This window comes from Scylla paramamosain, chromosome 15 (genome assembly GCF_035594125.1).
Source record: "Scylla paramamosain isolate STU-SP2022 chromosome 15, ASM3559412v1, whole genome shotgun sequence".
In the NCBI taxonomy this organism is placed as follows: domain Eukaryota; kingdom Metazoa; phylum Arthropoda; class Malacostraca; order Decapoda; family Portunidae; genus Scylla; species Scylla paramamosain.
Genome location: NC_087165.1, coordinates 10,444,397 through 10,460,894, shown reverse-complemented (window position 1 = coordinate 10,460,894; position 16,498 = coordinate 10,444,397). Strand labels below are relative to the sequence as shown.

Genomic DNA, 16,498 nt, shown 5'->3' with positions numbered 1-16,498 from the left:
ACGGTATTTGATAATAAAAGCTGGTTTATAACAAGAACGCATGTGCATGAAAAAGCAATACTCTGAGTCTGATTTCCTGTTCGTCACATATGTGTGGGAGTTTTCCTTTATTAAAACGATCATTACATTCCGCGATTCTAACGGGGAGCTAGATGATACTTGTACTGTAATTATTGCAAATACATGTTCTAGCGTTCCAGTTCTGGTAAATTTACGCTAAAATGAAATTTAAGTAATTGATATAATATTTTGTCATGTTTGTCATAATAGTACCATGATAATTATGTAGGAATTAGATCCACCAATAAGAAACACCCACATGGCACTACGTCACAGCCAGGGAGTGTCACCGCTATACTGACTAGCTCCACAGGGCACAGACACTACAGTGGACGAGTAGAGATCCAAATTCCTACCGCTCGCCACGCTGGTCGTTGTTACAAGGGCACTCAACGCAGCAATCGACGAAATTATTCAACCTACCCACTCCAAGATTCTGTTCAGATAAGTCCTTAGCTTTATATTTGGTCATTTGTAAAACAGATTAGGTTCAGCAGTAGCGTGAGGAAAGAAAAAAAAAACTATCTTTTACTTGTTTGTTTATGCATGTATAACATACCTATAATTTCCATGTTGAGATTTGCAACTCACTGTAACTCGATGAATACATAGGTTGATAATCGGGTCATGCTGAATTGGTAAGTTGTTAAAAAGACATTGACCATACTACAATCACGAACGATGGGCGTCTCGGACGACGGATTCGAAGCTTAACAAACAAGCGGGTGATCGGTGTTATAGCCCTGCGAAGGACAGAAGATTTAGTTGATGTGGACTCAATAAGCTGAGTGTTGCCAACAGACACTGCTGGTATCAAGAGGACAAAGAAGGGTGTTTACGAAATAGTTACCAGAAGGTGGAGGTCGAAGCAGCGATTCTGAAGCAAACCACTGAAGTCAATACCATGAAAATCCTTGGGCAATAAATACTATGGTGCAGGGAGACGGTGGCTGTAGTTATTGTTGCTGGTAAGTGACGTGTGTGGAGGATGATAATTATGGTTTTGCTACCAGCATATCAAACAGGGGAGTGTGTGCGTGACAACTACACGTGTTTACTCCTCCCTTCTGCTTCCAGCAGGCATCTCGCGCGTCTTCAGCTGGCCTATCATGGCTGCGTAGAGAAAAATTTATCTCATGATATGAAATACATAGGGAATGCTAGAAGGGTGTTTTATGGTTTTCATTTAGTAATGGAATCCGTGCCCAAAAGTAGTTTGTCAAATCTTTTATTTCCAAATTTCTTGTCCTTCCTACCTGACTGGAGCCTGTCAGCAAAGCAATTTGGCTAAGAGGTGATAATTTTCGGTTAGATTCGGCATTAAAAGCCCTTCACTGTTCTGTGACCAAGACTGTATTGGCAGTTAATTTAATTTACATGGCAATTAGTGCATTGTTTTAGCAATTGCCCGAGGAAGTAAAATGAGGCACTTGAGAAGCATTTAACTTTAACATCTCGATATTCATGAAGAAAGTGTTTGTTCAAATGTGGACTACGTCACTTACATGAAGTTACCTGATTTGATGAAAGTGTAAACCAATGATGTACCATGTAGGACTGGGCAAAAGGAATATGAGAAGTATTTGGGACAGAAGACTCAACAATTCTCATTCTTGGGAAATTGTTATTCTTTGGAATTTCATAATATTAATTAGGTAGGACAAGAGGAGGGAAGATGTGTCCGGAAGGGGAGGAGGAAAGAGGAAGGGGGAGATAGGTGTAAGTATGTTGGAATGTCAGGTCATGCTGAAATGAGAGAGGTGAGGTCGAGGCGAATAGATGAGGGAGTGGAGAGGATGGTAGGGGCTGAAATGAGGGGATTAGGTGAGGTAATTGTAGATGAATTGTATAAATATTTCGTAGATAAAGTTCATACAGGTCAGTTAGCAAATATTCCATATAGGACAATAAGATCACAAAAAAATGACCCTAAATGGATGACTGCTAGGTTAAAGCATTATATAGGGCGTAAGAGAAGTACATATAAGAGATTAAGGGCAGGTGAAGAAGTTTTAAGGACACAATATAATGATTTAGTTAGAACAGTCAGGAAGTTAACGAGGAAAGCTAAGGACAATTATGAACTAAAGGTAGCCAGCCAGGCGAAGACGGACCCCAAGGGATTTTATCAGGTATAGAGGACGAAGAATAAGGATACTATAGGTCCATTAAAGGCAGCAGATGGGGAGCTGGTTAGTTCTGGGGAGGAGATTAGTAAACTTCTGAATGAGTATTTTTAAACTGTCTTCACCCAGGAAAACATACAGGATATGCCAGACAGTGAACAGGTGTTTAGAGCAGATGAGAATGAGAAACTGACATATTTCCATAACTAGGGAGATAGTGGAACAGGAGGTAGATAGGCTAAAAAAGTTCAAGACACCAGGACCAGATGAAATGTATCCCAGAGTACTTAAGGAATGCAAAGAGATTATTAGTGAGCTGTTAGTTTCTGTCTTTAGGAAATCACTGGAGTCGGGTGAGGTACCAGTAATGTGGAGGCAGGCTAATGCAGTACCCATCTTTAAGAAAGGAGATAAAACTTTAGCGTCTAATTATAAACCTGTCAGCTTAACTTCAGTTGTAGGTAAAATGTTAGAGTCAGTAATAGTGAAGAACATTAGGGAACATTTAGACAAACATAACTTGATAAATCAGTCACAGCATGGCTTCACAAAGGGGAAGTCTTGCCTGAAAAACTTGTTAAGTTTTTACAGTAAGGTGTACAAGGCAGTAGATAATGGTGATAGTTATGATATCTTATATCTGGACTTTAGTAAAGCATTTGACAAGGTACCCCATCAAAGGCTCCTGAGAAAGGTTAGGGCACACGGGATAGATGGGAAGGTGTTAGGCTGGATAGGGTCATGGCTTAGTGACAGGCGACAGAGTGGTAATAAACGGCTCGAAATCTGAGTGGGGTCATGTACTGAGTGGGGTGCCACAGGGATCAATATTAGGGCCATTGTTATTTCTAATATATATCAATGACTTGCATAGTGGAATTAGTAGTGATGTTAGTAAATTTGCGGATGACACAAAGATAGGTAGATTGATTAGGTCAGAATCGGATGCCATCGCCTTACAGGCAGATTTAGACAGAATGAATGAATGGATGGATAGATGGCAAATGCAATTTAATATCAATAAATGCAAAGTGCTTAGCATAGGTAGAGGAAACCCACACAATAGGTACACATTAAACAACCAAACTCTGGTAGGTACAGGGTACGAGAAAGATTTAGGAGTTATAGTTAGCTCTGAACTCCGTCTAGGGAAACAATTCATAGAAGCCAGAAACAGGGCAAATGGGGTACTAGGATTCATTTTTAGGAGCGTTAAAAGTAGAAGGCCGGAAGTTGTATTAAAGTTTTACTTGGTGCTGGTCAGACCTCATCTAGACTACGCTGTGCAGTTCTGGTCCCCACATTACAGGAAAGATATAGGTCTATTAGAATCAGTACAGAGGAGAATGACTAAAAGGATATAGGGGGATGAGGAGTATTCCTTACGAAGCGAGGTTGAAACTGTTAAATTTACATTCTTTAGAGTTTAGAGAGACGTAGGTTAAGAGGGGACCTGATAGAAGTCTTTAAGTGGTATAAGGGTTATAACAAGGGAGATGTAGGCAAAATTCTTAGGATCAGCAACCAGGGTAGAACAAGAAATAACGGGTTCAAGCTTGAAAAATTTAGGTTTAGGAAGGAGTTAGGAAAAAATTGGTTCTCAAATAGAGTGGTAGATGAGTGGAACAGACTCAGTAATAATCATGTTAGTGCTAGGACACTAGAGAGCTTTAAGAGAAGATTAGACAAGTTTATGGATAGGGATAATAGATGGAAATAGGTAGGTATATTTCATACAGGGATTGCCATGTGTAAGCCTGGTTGCTTCTTGCAGCTTCCCTTATTTCTTATGTTCCCCAGGAGCACCTTAATGGAACTAACTGCATGCGTATCTCAACTATTTAACTTTTTAAACATTTTATTGAGAAAGGATGGGAAATTACAGACAGGAATACAAGACAAAAAAGGAAACAGAAATAAATTGGAAGAATACAGTTCCAGGGCAATCCAGATTGTGAAGTCAATACTTCAGTGTATGTTTAACTTCATTTGCTGGACAAGCGCCTGCCTGAAGCTGCATTACACCACATTGAGTTGACTCTTGCCCTCCAGGTGCACTTGTAGCTGCCTCCTGACCACCCTCTCCAGCATCCTCCCAGGCATCTCCAGTAGGGATATTGGCCTGTACTAGATCCTGGGATAGGTAGGGGCTTCCTGCCATAGGGATGAGCCTCATCGCTGCGCTCCATCAGCCCATCTGGGAAGTAGTGGGTGGAGAGGACTGCACTGAAGATAGGCTGAGGTGCCACATATGTAACAGTGAAGATAATTTAAAAACTAAATCTAACCTGATAACAATCTAACCAAGGGAGGCAACTGCTTTTGGACCTCTCCCCTTATTGGGGCTAATTGGCATCCATCAATCCATTGGCTACACAAGTCAAACTTAATTGCTTTGTTCAAGTCTTGCTTATTTCTTACTACTAAAAGGCATTTCAAAATCGTCTGACCCAACCACTACAGTGATCAGTTAGCTGTTCTTGACTTGTAACCTATAAAAGGTTGACTGCTCTGAGCAGACATGATCAAGTGCTGGGCTATACTGCATCACAAATCCAGTGCAAAATCCTGCTCAAGCAGGTGGCACTTGGTCATAGATTTAAGTTGGCACACACATACATTCTTCTATTGAATGTTGTTGACGATTCTTTAGTTTGAGATGTATCAGTACCTGTAACACTCTCCTAGACAGTATAGTAGCCCTGGAGTTCATTAATACCTTTAAAGCAGCTCTGCACACCTCTCTTGTGTCCCTTCTTCTCAACTGTTGAGATTGATTTTGCCTAAGCACACAACTCGGTCCCTATATTTCATTATTCTTGTAATTCAGGAGTGGCATGACTGCAGACTTAAGCTGTACCCACCCTTTAATTTTGCTCATTCTCCCCTCTGTTCTGCCAACTATCAAGCATTTTGGAGTAGCCAACCAGGTGATTTACGTCATTCTGCCTGCACCAAATGCAAACCTTTGTGAAACGGTATATGAATTTGTATTGAACACGAGTGATTGGTTGGCAGAGGCAATATACAGATGTGTTCAACTCCAGCTTGACCCACAAATCCTTTGAAACAAGAGAGCATAGCCATGGTATTAGATTCTCCACCTCCCTCAGGTTCATTGGAGCAACTTCCAACCATTACTGGTTTCCCAAGGCATGGAGTGCCTTTTCTGCCCATACCCATGACTATTAATAGACTCCATAAAGGGTGGCCATTAGCAGCTGGCAGAAGGATATGGGCCACCGGATTTTCTGTTAAATGACTAGCTGTAGGTGGTTTGAATCATGTTAAATAATAATATAACAAAAAGTGTATGGAACTTCAGATAAACCAGATTAAATTCAAGATTACTAAAACAAAGAATTGTTTTCAGTGGTCCTCCCCCATTGCCACTACAGCACAGGATGTACCTGTGGGGAGTGCCATGTGGAGGTGGGAGGTGGATTTGCCTTCCCTTCCTTGAAAAAGGTAGGCCTTTTGTTATCTTTTCCCATCACAATCTCTGGCTTTTTGCAGTGGCAGTTGGATCCTAAGCTCACATTTTGTATTCATTCATATCAATTCCAATTCCATATCTGGTCCAGTTTGAGATACTTTAGCAGACCTTCTTTGTATCTCTTGCATTTTATTTTTTCTGGTTAACTGATAACATTTAAAGTGTTGAAATAAGAGCTTTGATATTCCTTCAATCAAGAACTACCAAGACCCACATTGTCAGTCTCAGCACAGAGTTGGGGAGGCACTTCACCCTGTGGGGGAGCAGGGGAACAGCTGGCAATGTCGAGGCCAGTAGACAGCCTTGAGTATCTCACACATACACACACCTTGATGTGTAACAGCTGGCTCATGGGCCTATATTTGAGTAATTTTGCATTCTATTACATCTACCTTTAATGAGCTCTAGTTGAAATTTTTGGAATTTTCAGTGTCTGATTCCTGTAATAGTTTAAAATGTACTTTGTATCATCAGTGGGAAAAATCACCACTGAGAATCCAGATTAACAATTTATAGCATTTGATAATAGTTATGAGAATCCCAAAATGTTTAAAATATAGTACTTGAAAGCAATTTTCATGGGAGCCCAAAATGTATAAGAATATGGTTCATGGTACATCCAGGGCATTGTAACAAAGATGTACTATTTCCCAAGTCACCCTGACATGTCATGTTCCACAGGAAGGAGCATGATGTGGTGCACATAACCACACCCTCTTAAAGACAACTCTCTCCCAACAGGACCTAGTACAATATCACAAGATTGAAGATGCTGCAGACCACCTCACGTTTAGGAAGGGATCTACACTAAAGGTGTCTACAAGGGTAATGAAGGTAAGTGGATGTATATCCATGTTTGGGGTACTGAACACATGGAAGAGTACTGGGAAATGAAAGAGAAATGCCCCACTCATCATCACTGTAACAATTTCACTTAGAAATGCCATACACTCATCACCACTGAACAACTTGCCAACAGTTCTTGGTGTTATAGTTTTATTAGCCATTAGTTTGAAGTACTTACTATTAATGCTATTTTCAAGGTAATCTGTATGGTTTATGATGAATGGTTTGATGAAAATAAAATTTTAAAGTTAATCTATGATAAAGTAAGACATATATTTATGAGTGCCCTTTATTTCAGTTTACAAAATTACACAATCTATGATAAAGTAAGACATATATATTTGAGTGCCCTTTATTTCATTTACAAAATTACACAATCTATGATAAAGTAAGACATATATATTTATGAGTGCCCTTTATTTCAGTTTACAAAATTACACTATGTAATACAGAATCATTCATTTAGTGAAAAGAAAAATTCATCACATTTTCTTTAAAAATATATTAAGTAAGAGGCTGTAAAACTTAAAACTTTGCTGCTCCTATATTCTCACATGATCTCACAGGTGGTATATTGTGTAGAATGATATACAACTATTTTTATTATTCTGCAAGTTCCACCAAAATATTGACAATTTCCTAGTAAAATAAACCTCATTAAAGAATTATATCCAAAAAATGCTTTACTCTACTTCAGGAAAACTGATGAACATTATTTGGATACAGGTGGTGGACTGTCACTGCTCATCCAGGAACAGCTAATGGAAAACAGTTACATCCCTACTTGGCATCTCCCACATCAATCCCGTATGGGGTTAACTCCTGCAGTGGGGACACAGTTATTTGGTCTTCATTGAGCAAGCCCCCTCTTCGTTTCTGGAAAGAATGAATGTGTGTGGAAGAGAAAACAAGGCAAGGCAAACCAAGAGGACTTCTCATCACCCCATCATCAGCACCCTTCTCCATTTCTTCTTTTTATATCACCTTCATTCCTCCTGCTTGCTCTCTCCTCCTGCCCCCTCCTCCTCACTCTCTTATCCTACCCGCCTCCCTTCTCTTCATACTGCTTACACTTACTTTTCCCATCTGTTCCCTTCCTCCTCTCCACATGTTTCTTAGACTCTCTCTCTCTCTCTCTCTCTCTCTCTCTCTGATTCCTTATGAAAACCTGCCTTTCAGACTTTTATATAATTTGTAAAGTAAAATATGAAATCAAACTTTTTAAATCTCCTCTCTCTCTGATTCCTTATGAAAACCTGCCTTTCAGACCTTTATATAATTTGTACAAATAAAATATGAAATCAAATTTTTTGAATCCCATTTTAAAAAATTATACTAATAAAGAATGAAAGTATATGGCATCTCTGTTACCATACAAAGGTCTCTAGCATGCAATGAAACCACTGAGTATAGTTGTAAAAATTGTCTTAAGATTCAGTTAAATCATTGTGGTTTCTTTTGCTGTTCTTTTCTGTTCACCACAGTGTCTCATACATGAAACTGCGAGTGCCATATTCACCCAAGTCAAAAGGCCACCAGAAAACTTAAGATAAATTTGGGAATATTAGTATCAACAATTGCAACTGATGTCAATACCTTCATAGCAAAAATGTAGATATAGTTGTATTTGAAAACCAAGCCAGATTATTCACCATACAACCCAGCAAGGATTTTTCCCTTCTATTAAAAAAAGCCAAAGCAAATCCCATCTGGCCTCAGTAAAAATTTCTAACTTGCATTATAGCCCTACAAATTTTGCTATCAGCCTGCAACACACTATTTGGCTGCAAACAGGGAAGATCCTAGAGTTGCCTTCAAAAACAAGGTGAATTCGATGCAATATCCATCCTTAGTACAAAGGACAATGAATCGGGGGAAAGATCCAGGCAGTGTGGTGAGTGTGACGAATGTAAACACAGAGAGGTCTGTGACAGATCAAGACACAAGCCAGGACAACTGCTGCACAAAGAGGACAATAGTGTGGCACACTAAAGATGAGGATAGTCAATGGTGATACAGGAAAACAGGATCCACCATGCAGACATGGACCTCCTGAGCCAGATGATGTCACTGAATATAAATAAGACTGAGTGAGCATTCCCCACAGCAATTAGGTGCAATGCCTAGTCCCCTGACCATCCCTGCTTCCTAATCCTCCTCCCTCTAGCTGGGCAAGGCACTTTTACCCCTGAGCTGCATCTTCCTCTGCTTGTTTTTTGGTGCAGCACTGCTATAAAGACTGCCTGCAATAGGAAAGCTCCTTTTCTGGTTTGGCAAGGCACATCAGCCCCTGAGCTACCTCTACCCATTCTCCCCATCCTTTCCCACTCTACTTCCATGATGGACAACTGACACTGCTTCTGGGTTGCACCTGGGCACTATTAAGGTTTTCTCCCAGTCTCACCTCTGGCAGATGAGCACATCAGTGCAGCCTCTCACCACACTCACTAATCCACAGAACTGTCCTCTCTATCTGCCTGTATGCCACACCTCATCAAATAAAGGGAATTAAAGGACTTGCTCCCCTATCTTGGCCCTCATGGGGAACCACTACAGCTACAATGGGATCAGAGCTCATCTTCAGAAGACTGTCCCTGATCTCAGCTACCTTATGTACATTTCATGTGCACATTACATGAACTCAATACCAAAAAGATATACAGACCTGCTAAAAATGAATGCATTTATGCCTTAGATGAAAGTTAACTTTAGAGACCAAGCAGAACTCATTTTGGGTTATCTTTATTAGCTATGAAAGACAAAGCCTGTTGCATTACATGATAGTGAAAACTGACTTAATTTTCAAGGAAATGCATCAATCATGGTTATCTTTTCAAGTCTCCTACATTTTTGCTACAAAGTTTATTGGCTACACCAGTTCAGTGTGCGCTGCTATTTTGATGAACATTTTCTTGCATGAATGTAGGAAAGTAAAAGATAATTTAGGACTTTTTCTGGTCAGTGGTGCTGCATGGTGACACAGCTTTGAAAGTCCCTCATTTATGAGTTACCTTATGATACTTCATTAGCTATCGAAAACTATTAAAAACATACCTTCGTTTATTGATCAAGAAGGAAGATGTTCATCCATCTTGATCGGGCAGCAGGATGGATCTCAAACTTTTGAGTCTCATCTTGATTCAGAGTGAGATTTCTTTTCTGTCATGTTTCAGACAACTCTCTTCCATTTCTTTGCGGGTTCTGATGTATCACTCTCAGAGACTGGGCTGCAACACAGTATATTTGTTACTAATTTTATATCATCATGGTAAGAACATCATAGGACTGTTCCTACAGATAACTAAAGATGCAGGGTAGGAAATAATCATAATACAATATAGTAAAGCTTCCTGAGACTTGGATAATGAACACAATTACAACAGTTATTAGCAAAGGTCATTTTATGATCAATAATTAATTTAATAATCTTATCATGACAGAGGGAGCTTCTTCAAGTACTCACTCCCTCCAGGCTCCTCCCTCTACTCTTTGGTCAATCCCAAAGTTTTCCAATCACCAGCTGCCCCTCCACCACAAACTTGGGCAGGTCTCAGGGGTCCGAACCTGTGGAGATGGAGTTAGGTTTATGCTTGGGAATGGTGTCAGGAGGAGGACAGGACAAGGAGAGCAATGGGATAACAAAGATGGAATAAATAAATAAATAAATATAAATTGGTTTGTTTAGATTAGATTTGGTCTGCTTCTTTACCCCACACCTATTCCAATCCTGACATCACAGCAAGGTCACACAGTACATACTAGTTCACCCCCTACACTTCATAAGACTATCCCCTACCATACACCTACTCCAACCCTGAGATCAAAGCAGGCCACACTGGTTCACTCCTACCCCTTCATAATGAGACCATTCCTTACTCCTTAAAAACACTGCAATGATCGGAAAAGAAAAAAAGAGAAAAAGAGAAATAAAAAAAAGAGAAAAAAAAAAAAAGAAAAATAATACAACGTACAAGCAAACAAAATTGTGACAGCACTCACTGGTCCTTTTTAGTGACAAACTTGACAAGCACACAGCCTTCTGCCTTCGTTGGCTCCCCTCCCTGGGCCTCTGCTCTGCCATGCTGCTGCTGCTGCTGCTGGTGCTGCTCCTCACCTCTAGCAGAGATGTGTCAATTATTTATGAAGGTTGTTCTGCTCTAGTAAAGAGAAGAGATGAAGAAGAGAAGATGATGGAAAGTAAGAAAGGAAGAGGAAGGGAAGAAGAAAAAGAAGGAAGTAAAAATGAAGAGGAGGTTTGGTAAAGTTATGTTAGGTCAAGTAAGATCAGGTTTTTTTATTTCAGGTCAGGTCAAGTTAGACCAGTTTAGGTAAGAAGGACAATCAAGTGGGACAGGTAATAAACTTATCAGTAAGGAGAAGGAGACAATTATTGAGTGTTTTATTATTTTCAACTTTTAATAAAATCTGTGGCCACCTTGTTGTGCCCATCTGTCCCTTGCCGTTCTCCCCATCTCTGAAGAGGAATGTTCCTGCACTGTGCCCTGAAGGTCCACAAGTGTGATTCCTTGTCTACTGGCACTTACTGGGACTGGACCAAAGTGGTTACCTTTTGCATAGTGTAGAGAGCGGTGAGGGACAGACAAGCAAGACAAGGCAGGAGGTGCAGGTGTCGAAACAAAGCCAGTGCCATGTTCAGTGTGACGAACACCCCCTGGCCACCACCCTTGCAGAGCAGGCGGGGACAGTGTTAATCGCCCTTCACTGCTGGCTGAACTAACACGTCAGACAAACACACAAGTAGAGAGAAAGACATGCGTTTGTCAATTTCAAATATCTGAATTAGTCTAAGGAAAATGTCTGTCTATGGTGGGTTGTCCTTGTCGCCTTATAATCAGTTTCCCTTTATATCACTTTGTAGGTTATCCACTTCTTTCTTCTGCCATTAAACTGGCCAGTTTTCTGTACTTAGCATCTGTGTTGCTTTCATTATTTCTCGAGCATAGCCTGATTTTACAAAAATAAATAAGGTAATGACTTCTTATTCATTTCTTAGCCTTACCAGTTAGATTAGTTTAGATTGGTTTAGTTACATTACGTTAAATGAATTTAGTTAGGTTATATTAGTTAAGTTAGGTTAAGTTAGTTAATTTACGTCAGTTTCATTACATTGGGTTGGGTGGTGACTTGTGACAGCCAGCTGGCGGTCACGGGCATGCGGTAGCCAGTCGTCTTGGAGGGAAACATTGCAGTGTTACTAATTTCTGTCGACAAAACAATTTTATTCTGGTAGATTTAAGTCTCTTTTCCATTAATCTGTTTTTCATTTTCATTCCATTAGTTTCTTAAGGGTGTAATAAATAAAAACTAATGATTTTTTGAAAGAAACAACATGCAGATTCATTCAATAGGCCGAGAACTAACAGAAAAAAAAAGTCTGCAAAAGACTGGTGAAAGAGTACAAATTTAACACTGTCCCATGTTGTAGCTTCCATAAAGGGCTACGCCAAATACCGAGACCATAATACCAACATAGAAATAAACCAACAAATGAAATTTCCCTTAATTCCTACCGATGCAGAGACAGGCACAACAACTATTTTCCTATTACCTCACTTATACCATTCCACTACCACCACCACTGCTACTACTACTACTACTACTATTACTATTACCACCGCTGCACTCCTACTGTCACTCCATCAGGAGATACTAACTATTTACACACAATTACAGTTGAAAATTGCTTGATTTCTTCACTCCTACCCCTATTTGCTCTTCAGACACATGGCGGAACTGCCGTGCTCAGTCCAGTCTATATCATGGGATGGTTACCTACATTTAAAATTTTACTATTAATTATTGCTATTTCGGGTGTATTTTTAATGTTACTTTCATTACATTTAATTTTACATCGTTTTTTTTTTCCTTTACCTCCACCATTACTTATTTCTTCCTATTTCCATTACCATATTACATTCAAGAACTGACAAGGTGGAGAGTTTACTTAAATTATATTTATCTTTGCATTGTATTTTCTTTCTTTACCTCCTCTACTTATTTCTTCTTCCTCTTCTTGCTCCTACTAATATACTCATTTTATTCGTGAACATATCCCTCCTACAAGGTGGAGAAACGCCAGGACCTACTGATTTCACCTCCATTGGGTGGTAATTGTAACTCTAATGTTCCAAAAGAGGATCTGCCAGGCTACAAAGGCCATGTGACACTGTTTACAATACAGTGACAGCGAGTCTGAAGGCGAAGAGTATGGATGCGAGACAGGAAAACCATTAAATTGGGTACAACGAAATTCCAAAACACGGTAATTCCGTAAGGACATAAGAGACAGTGGGGTTGGCCTGCTAGATGGGTGAGGATAGGGAGGGTAGTGAGGGAAGAAGTGGTATGAGAGCCTCTGGGAAACAAACAAAAAAACAAACACACACACACACACACACACACACACACACACACACACACACACACACACACAACAACAACAACAACAAATACAAATACAACAACAACAAGCAGCATCGACAAGTCGCCAGGACGGCAGCAGCAGGCATGCTCCCCACTCCCCCCCTCCCCCACACATGAATACACTCATTACACACTTCTATCCAGCAATTACCACTTTTCGATGAAGAAATCAGCCCATTAATGTGCTCGTTACACCTGGAAAACACTGCAATTTACGCTAAATATGAACGAAGACAGCTCGGAAGAAAGGAGGATGTCGGTCTGATGGCCTGACGCTAGCAGAAGGCTGATGACGTCACTCACAGAGGCCGTTAAAATACGTACGTGTTTCATTTTGAAAATCGCATTTTGAAATACTACACATATAAAAGATTCTTTTACATATTCTGACTTGCCATATACTTTAACTAATACCTGCAATATCAAAACTTTTAAACCATCAATAATAAAATAGAAATTTTAAAAGAACGACATAAAAAATATTGGAACTCTGAAATACATAAAAACAATTATTAAGCACACCAATTTGACTTACTAGCAATGCAAAACGTTTTAAAAAATCTAAACTATTTTTACAAACAATTAAAAGTTAGTTCAAAGCTGAAACAAATAAATTTCATAAAATATAAAGTTATAAAGTCGACTTTTAACGGGGCTATAAATAATTCGCATAGCGTTATATTTTCCTTAACAGTAACAAAAAATACTTAACATATCACGAGCAATTTTTTGAACCAATAAAAACTTCATTACAAGCTGAAATGAAACAAATACATTGACAGGGTTTAAAAAAATACAAGAATACGACCGCTATTTCCGTATAAAACACTTGCAAAATCACCATATAAGGCAGTACAAAAGTAAGAAAAACACTTAGAAAATAACGAGATATTTTTTGAAGCTATAAAAAGCTAGCTAGAAACTGAAATAAATAAATGGGAAAAAAATAAATAAATTTGAATATCGACAGGTTCCAACAAGCATATCCATCATGGCGGCGATCCCGGTAGAGAAGATAAGCGCTATTCTGGCTAACTTAAGCTTCACTACACGAAAACCAGATAATGATGTTTATATCTGACCTCAGGATATGAAAGCATAGTCATGTGGCTCCATTTACTGACAGGAATGACTTATGATATCTGAGAGATAAAGTAAATAATGGCGATATAGATTGCCTCCACCCCAGCTGATATTTAAATAAGTCAAATGTTGGCAATTTTTAATGTTCTAGGGAGGATAATTGTCTCTTATGACTAACTGGTAGGTATTCTGCCCTGGACGTTAAGAATATCAGTTAAACCGTCCCATATTGATTCACTTAAATGTAATTATAACGAAGATAAAATGGGATATGATTTCCTAAGACGCAGAAACTAACCTAACCTAACTTTCCTGTTTCGTTGTGGTACGTGAAACGGAGTTATAAAAAAAAAAAAAAAAAAACAATGTCAAGGTTATTATTCTGCAAACTCCAATTAGCCAAGTGGTGGGTTAGTCACTTACTTGTATTATGACCCTTCCTGGCCCTTATGAGCATCTCCTGGTCCTCCCAGACACTTCCCGGCAGGCACCAAGCTTCCATCTGCACACAGAAGCAGTTATGGCCCGTGTCACTATCTTTTTTTCAGCGAAAATCTTTTAAATAAGGCAGCAAACCACAACTAGACTTCCAACAACGTCTTTTGTTGAATGGCGTCTGCTCAGCGTTTCAGGCTCTTCTTTGCCAGCGCGCTACTACACACCAATCCACATTTTTTTTTTCTTCTTCCAATAATATGCAGCAGCTACTTTTACTTTACACTATAGTAATATAAAATAAAATACAGTAAATTATAAATATGTGAAAGTAAATCATATGCTATTGTGATTCTAATTGTCAAATTATCTACATACTACTAATTGAAGCGCTAAAATCAAGCTGCCCATGTCGCCGCTTACTCTTTACAATGTTTCATTTATTGTATGACCTCATGTGAGATTATTTAAAAGGCTTGTGTGACTTGAAAACTAATTAAAAGTGTTTCTTCCTATATACATGAATATCAAATGTTTACTTTTTTGGACAAAATAAGATAGACTTATTGAAATATCTATACAACCTTGAATGCCAATCCATCACAGGTTGACAACACCAAAACCAACACTAACTGGGATCATGACCTCAAAATTTAAACACGCCAAAAAATTACACCTCTGAGTGCTTTATAAATGACTAGGGGAGGGTGCAGATTTATGGAATGAAGATATAATGCAATTAGCAATGGTGAATACTTTAGAGCAGTGGGTACATAAAGCTACAAAATACATGGAAGAGCAGTCTTTAATGCTAGACGTAGTGTTTACTAGAAAGTCAGAATCCATACCAAAGATGAAGTATCTGCTGCCATTTTTACATTTCTCTGAGTGTATTGCCTTGTTCCATGTGTCTCTTCACTCTATACAATTAAAATTTTTGACATTCGCTTACATGTGAGCATATTCTCTTTAATTTTCTGGTGATCTTACTTGCTTTTGTTACAGCAATAAGGCAGTGCAAGAAGCACCTCAGTCATCAACAATGTTATAAGGAAAGAGAGATGGACTGTACTGAATAGCCTGTATGTGCACCTGGATGAGCCTCCCCCACCCACAATCTGTCACTCAATACACTTACCTTTCTTCCTTTGCTCAAAATTTTATTATGCATTTATTTGAGTAATTTACATGTGGTAGTTAGCTGTGGAAGATGAAACATGAAAAAGTGCAGAGAAATAAGAATGCAGTTTCAGGGACATACAATGAATAAAGGAACAGTAATGAAATATCAGTAATAACATAGCTATACAAATTAGTTGGGTATGGAATAAGACAGCCAAGGCTTCATATGATTTAAAAAAATCATCTTAATAAAAATGACTATAAACTGAGAGGAATGGATGGTAAAAATAATGAAAGTATGTAGGTACTTTAGGTGAAGGAATAAAATGTTTAGTTAATTAGGGGATGAATAGTTGCATTTTGAGGTAATTTGGCAATATAGAAATATGATAAAAGAAGGAAGATAACTAAATGTCTATTAATATGTTGGAAACAAAGAATACAAAAGAAATAACTGAGAAAGTGTGAAATGCAAAGACAGATTGTGTGAAAAAGATTGCAAAGATTAGAGCATGCAAGGGAATTCAAGGCTAAAAACAAATGGGTGTTTCTCTCATACCCTTCCCCTGGGATGAGACATAGTGAGTCCTTGGGAACAGACATCAAATATAAGCAAATTGACAAACAGCTATAACTTCTTGCATTTCATCTTAATAGTCCCAGGTTAAATGCTATATCTTGAAATAGAAGATTCATATGCCAGTGATGAGAACAAATGATGGAAAAAAAAAAAAAAAAAAAAAGCCAAGGGCAATGTTTTAATTGTAAGAGAAGTATTCACTTTCATGCATGCCACACCACAAAATTGGTGCTTGACACAAACCTCAGAAATTTTCATTCACCACCACAGCCTTCTCAAATGTTTACAGATTCAGTTATTTTGCTT

At 38.7% G+C, this 16,498-nt stretch overlaps 1 protein-coding gene and 1 long non-coding RNA gene across 4 annotated transcripts; one reads left to right on the top strand and one right to left on the bottom strand.

Annotated features, from left to right (window-relative positions):
* Nucleotides 1-395: 395 nt before the first annotated feature.
* LOC135107414 (uncharacterized) lies at nt 396-7,882 on the top strand. Its single transcript, XR_010271771.1, has 4 exons — nt 396-1,028; nt 5,560-5,654; nt 6,424-6,516; nt 7,255-7,882. It is a non-coding gene; the product is annotated as an uncharacterized LOC135107414 (long non-coding RNA).
* Nucleotides 6,804-14,821, bottom strand: LOC135107413 (uncharacterized). Of its 3 annotated transcripts, XM_064017252.1 has the most exons (6): nt 14,479-14,821; nt 11,096-11,257; nt 10,528-10,644; nt 9,992-10,092; nt 9,583-9,755; nt 6,804-7,404 (listed from the first exon to the last, which is right to left on the bottom strand). In XM_064017252.1, the coding sequence occupies exons 1-4, from the start codon at nt 14,555-14,557 to the stop codon at nt 10,079-10,081; spliced, it is 372 nt and encodes a 123-aa protein (XP_063873322.1). In that variant the 5' UTR covers nt 14,558-14,821; the 3' UTR covers nt 6,804-7,404; nt 9,583-9,755; nt 9,992-10,078. The 3 variants fall into 3 exon arrangements, 1 of the variants encoding a protein (XP_063873322.1); XR_010271769.1 differs by lacking the exons at nt 11,096-11,257; nt 14,479-14,821 and adding an exon at nt 13,124-14,444; XR_010271770.1 differs by lacking the exons at nt 11,096-11,257; nt 14,479-14,821 and adding an exon at nt 11,656-13,073.
* Between the last annotated feature and the right edge of the window lie 1,677 nt (nt 14,822-16,498).

Excerpts from the sequence above, each read along its gene's own strand:
- LOC135107413 (XM_064017252.1), bottom strand. The coding sequence starts at position 14,557 with ATGGAAGCTTGGTGCCTGCCGGGAAGTGTCTGGGAGGACCAGGAGATG. Across the intron at positions 11,258-14,478 it reads CAGGAAGGGTCATAATACAA|CCAGCAGTGAAGGGCGATTA; the intron begins GTAAGTGACTAA and ends GTGTTAGTTCAG. Across the intron at positions 10,645-11,095 it reads CTCTCTACACTATGCAAAAG|AGGTGAGGAGCAGCACCAGC; the intron begins GTAACCACTTTG and ends CATCTCTGCTAG.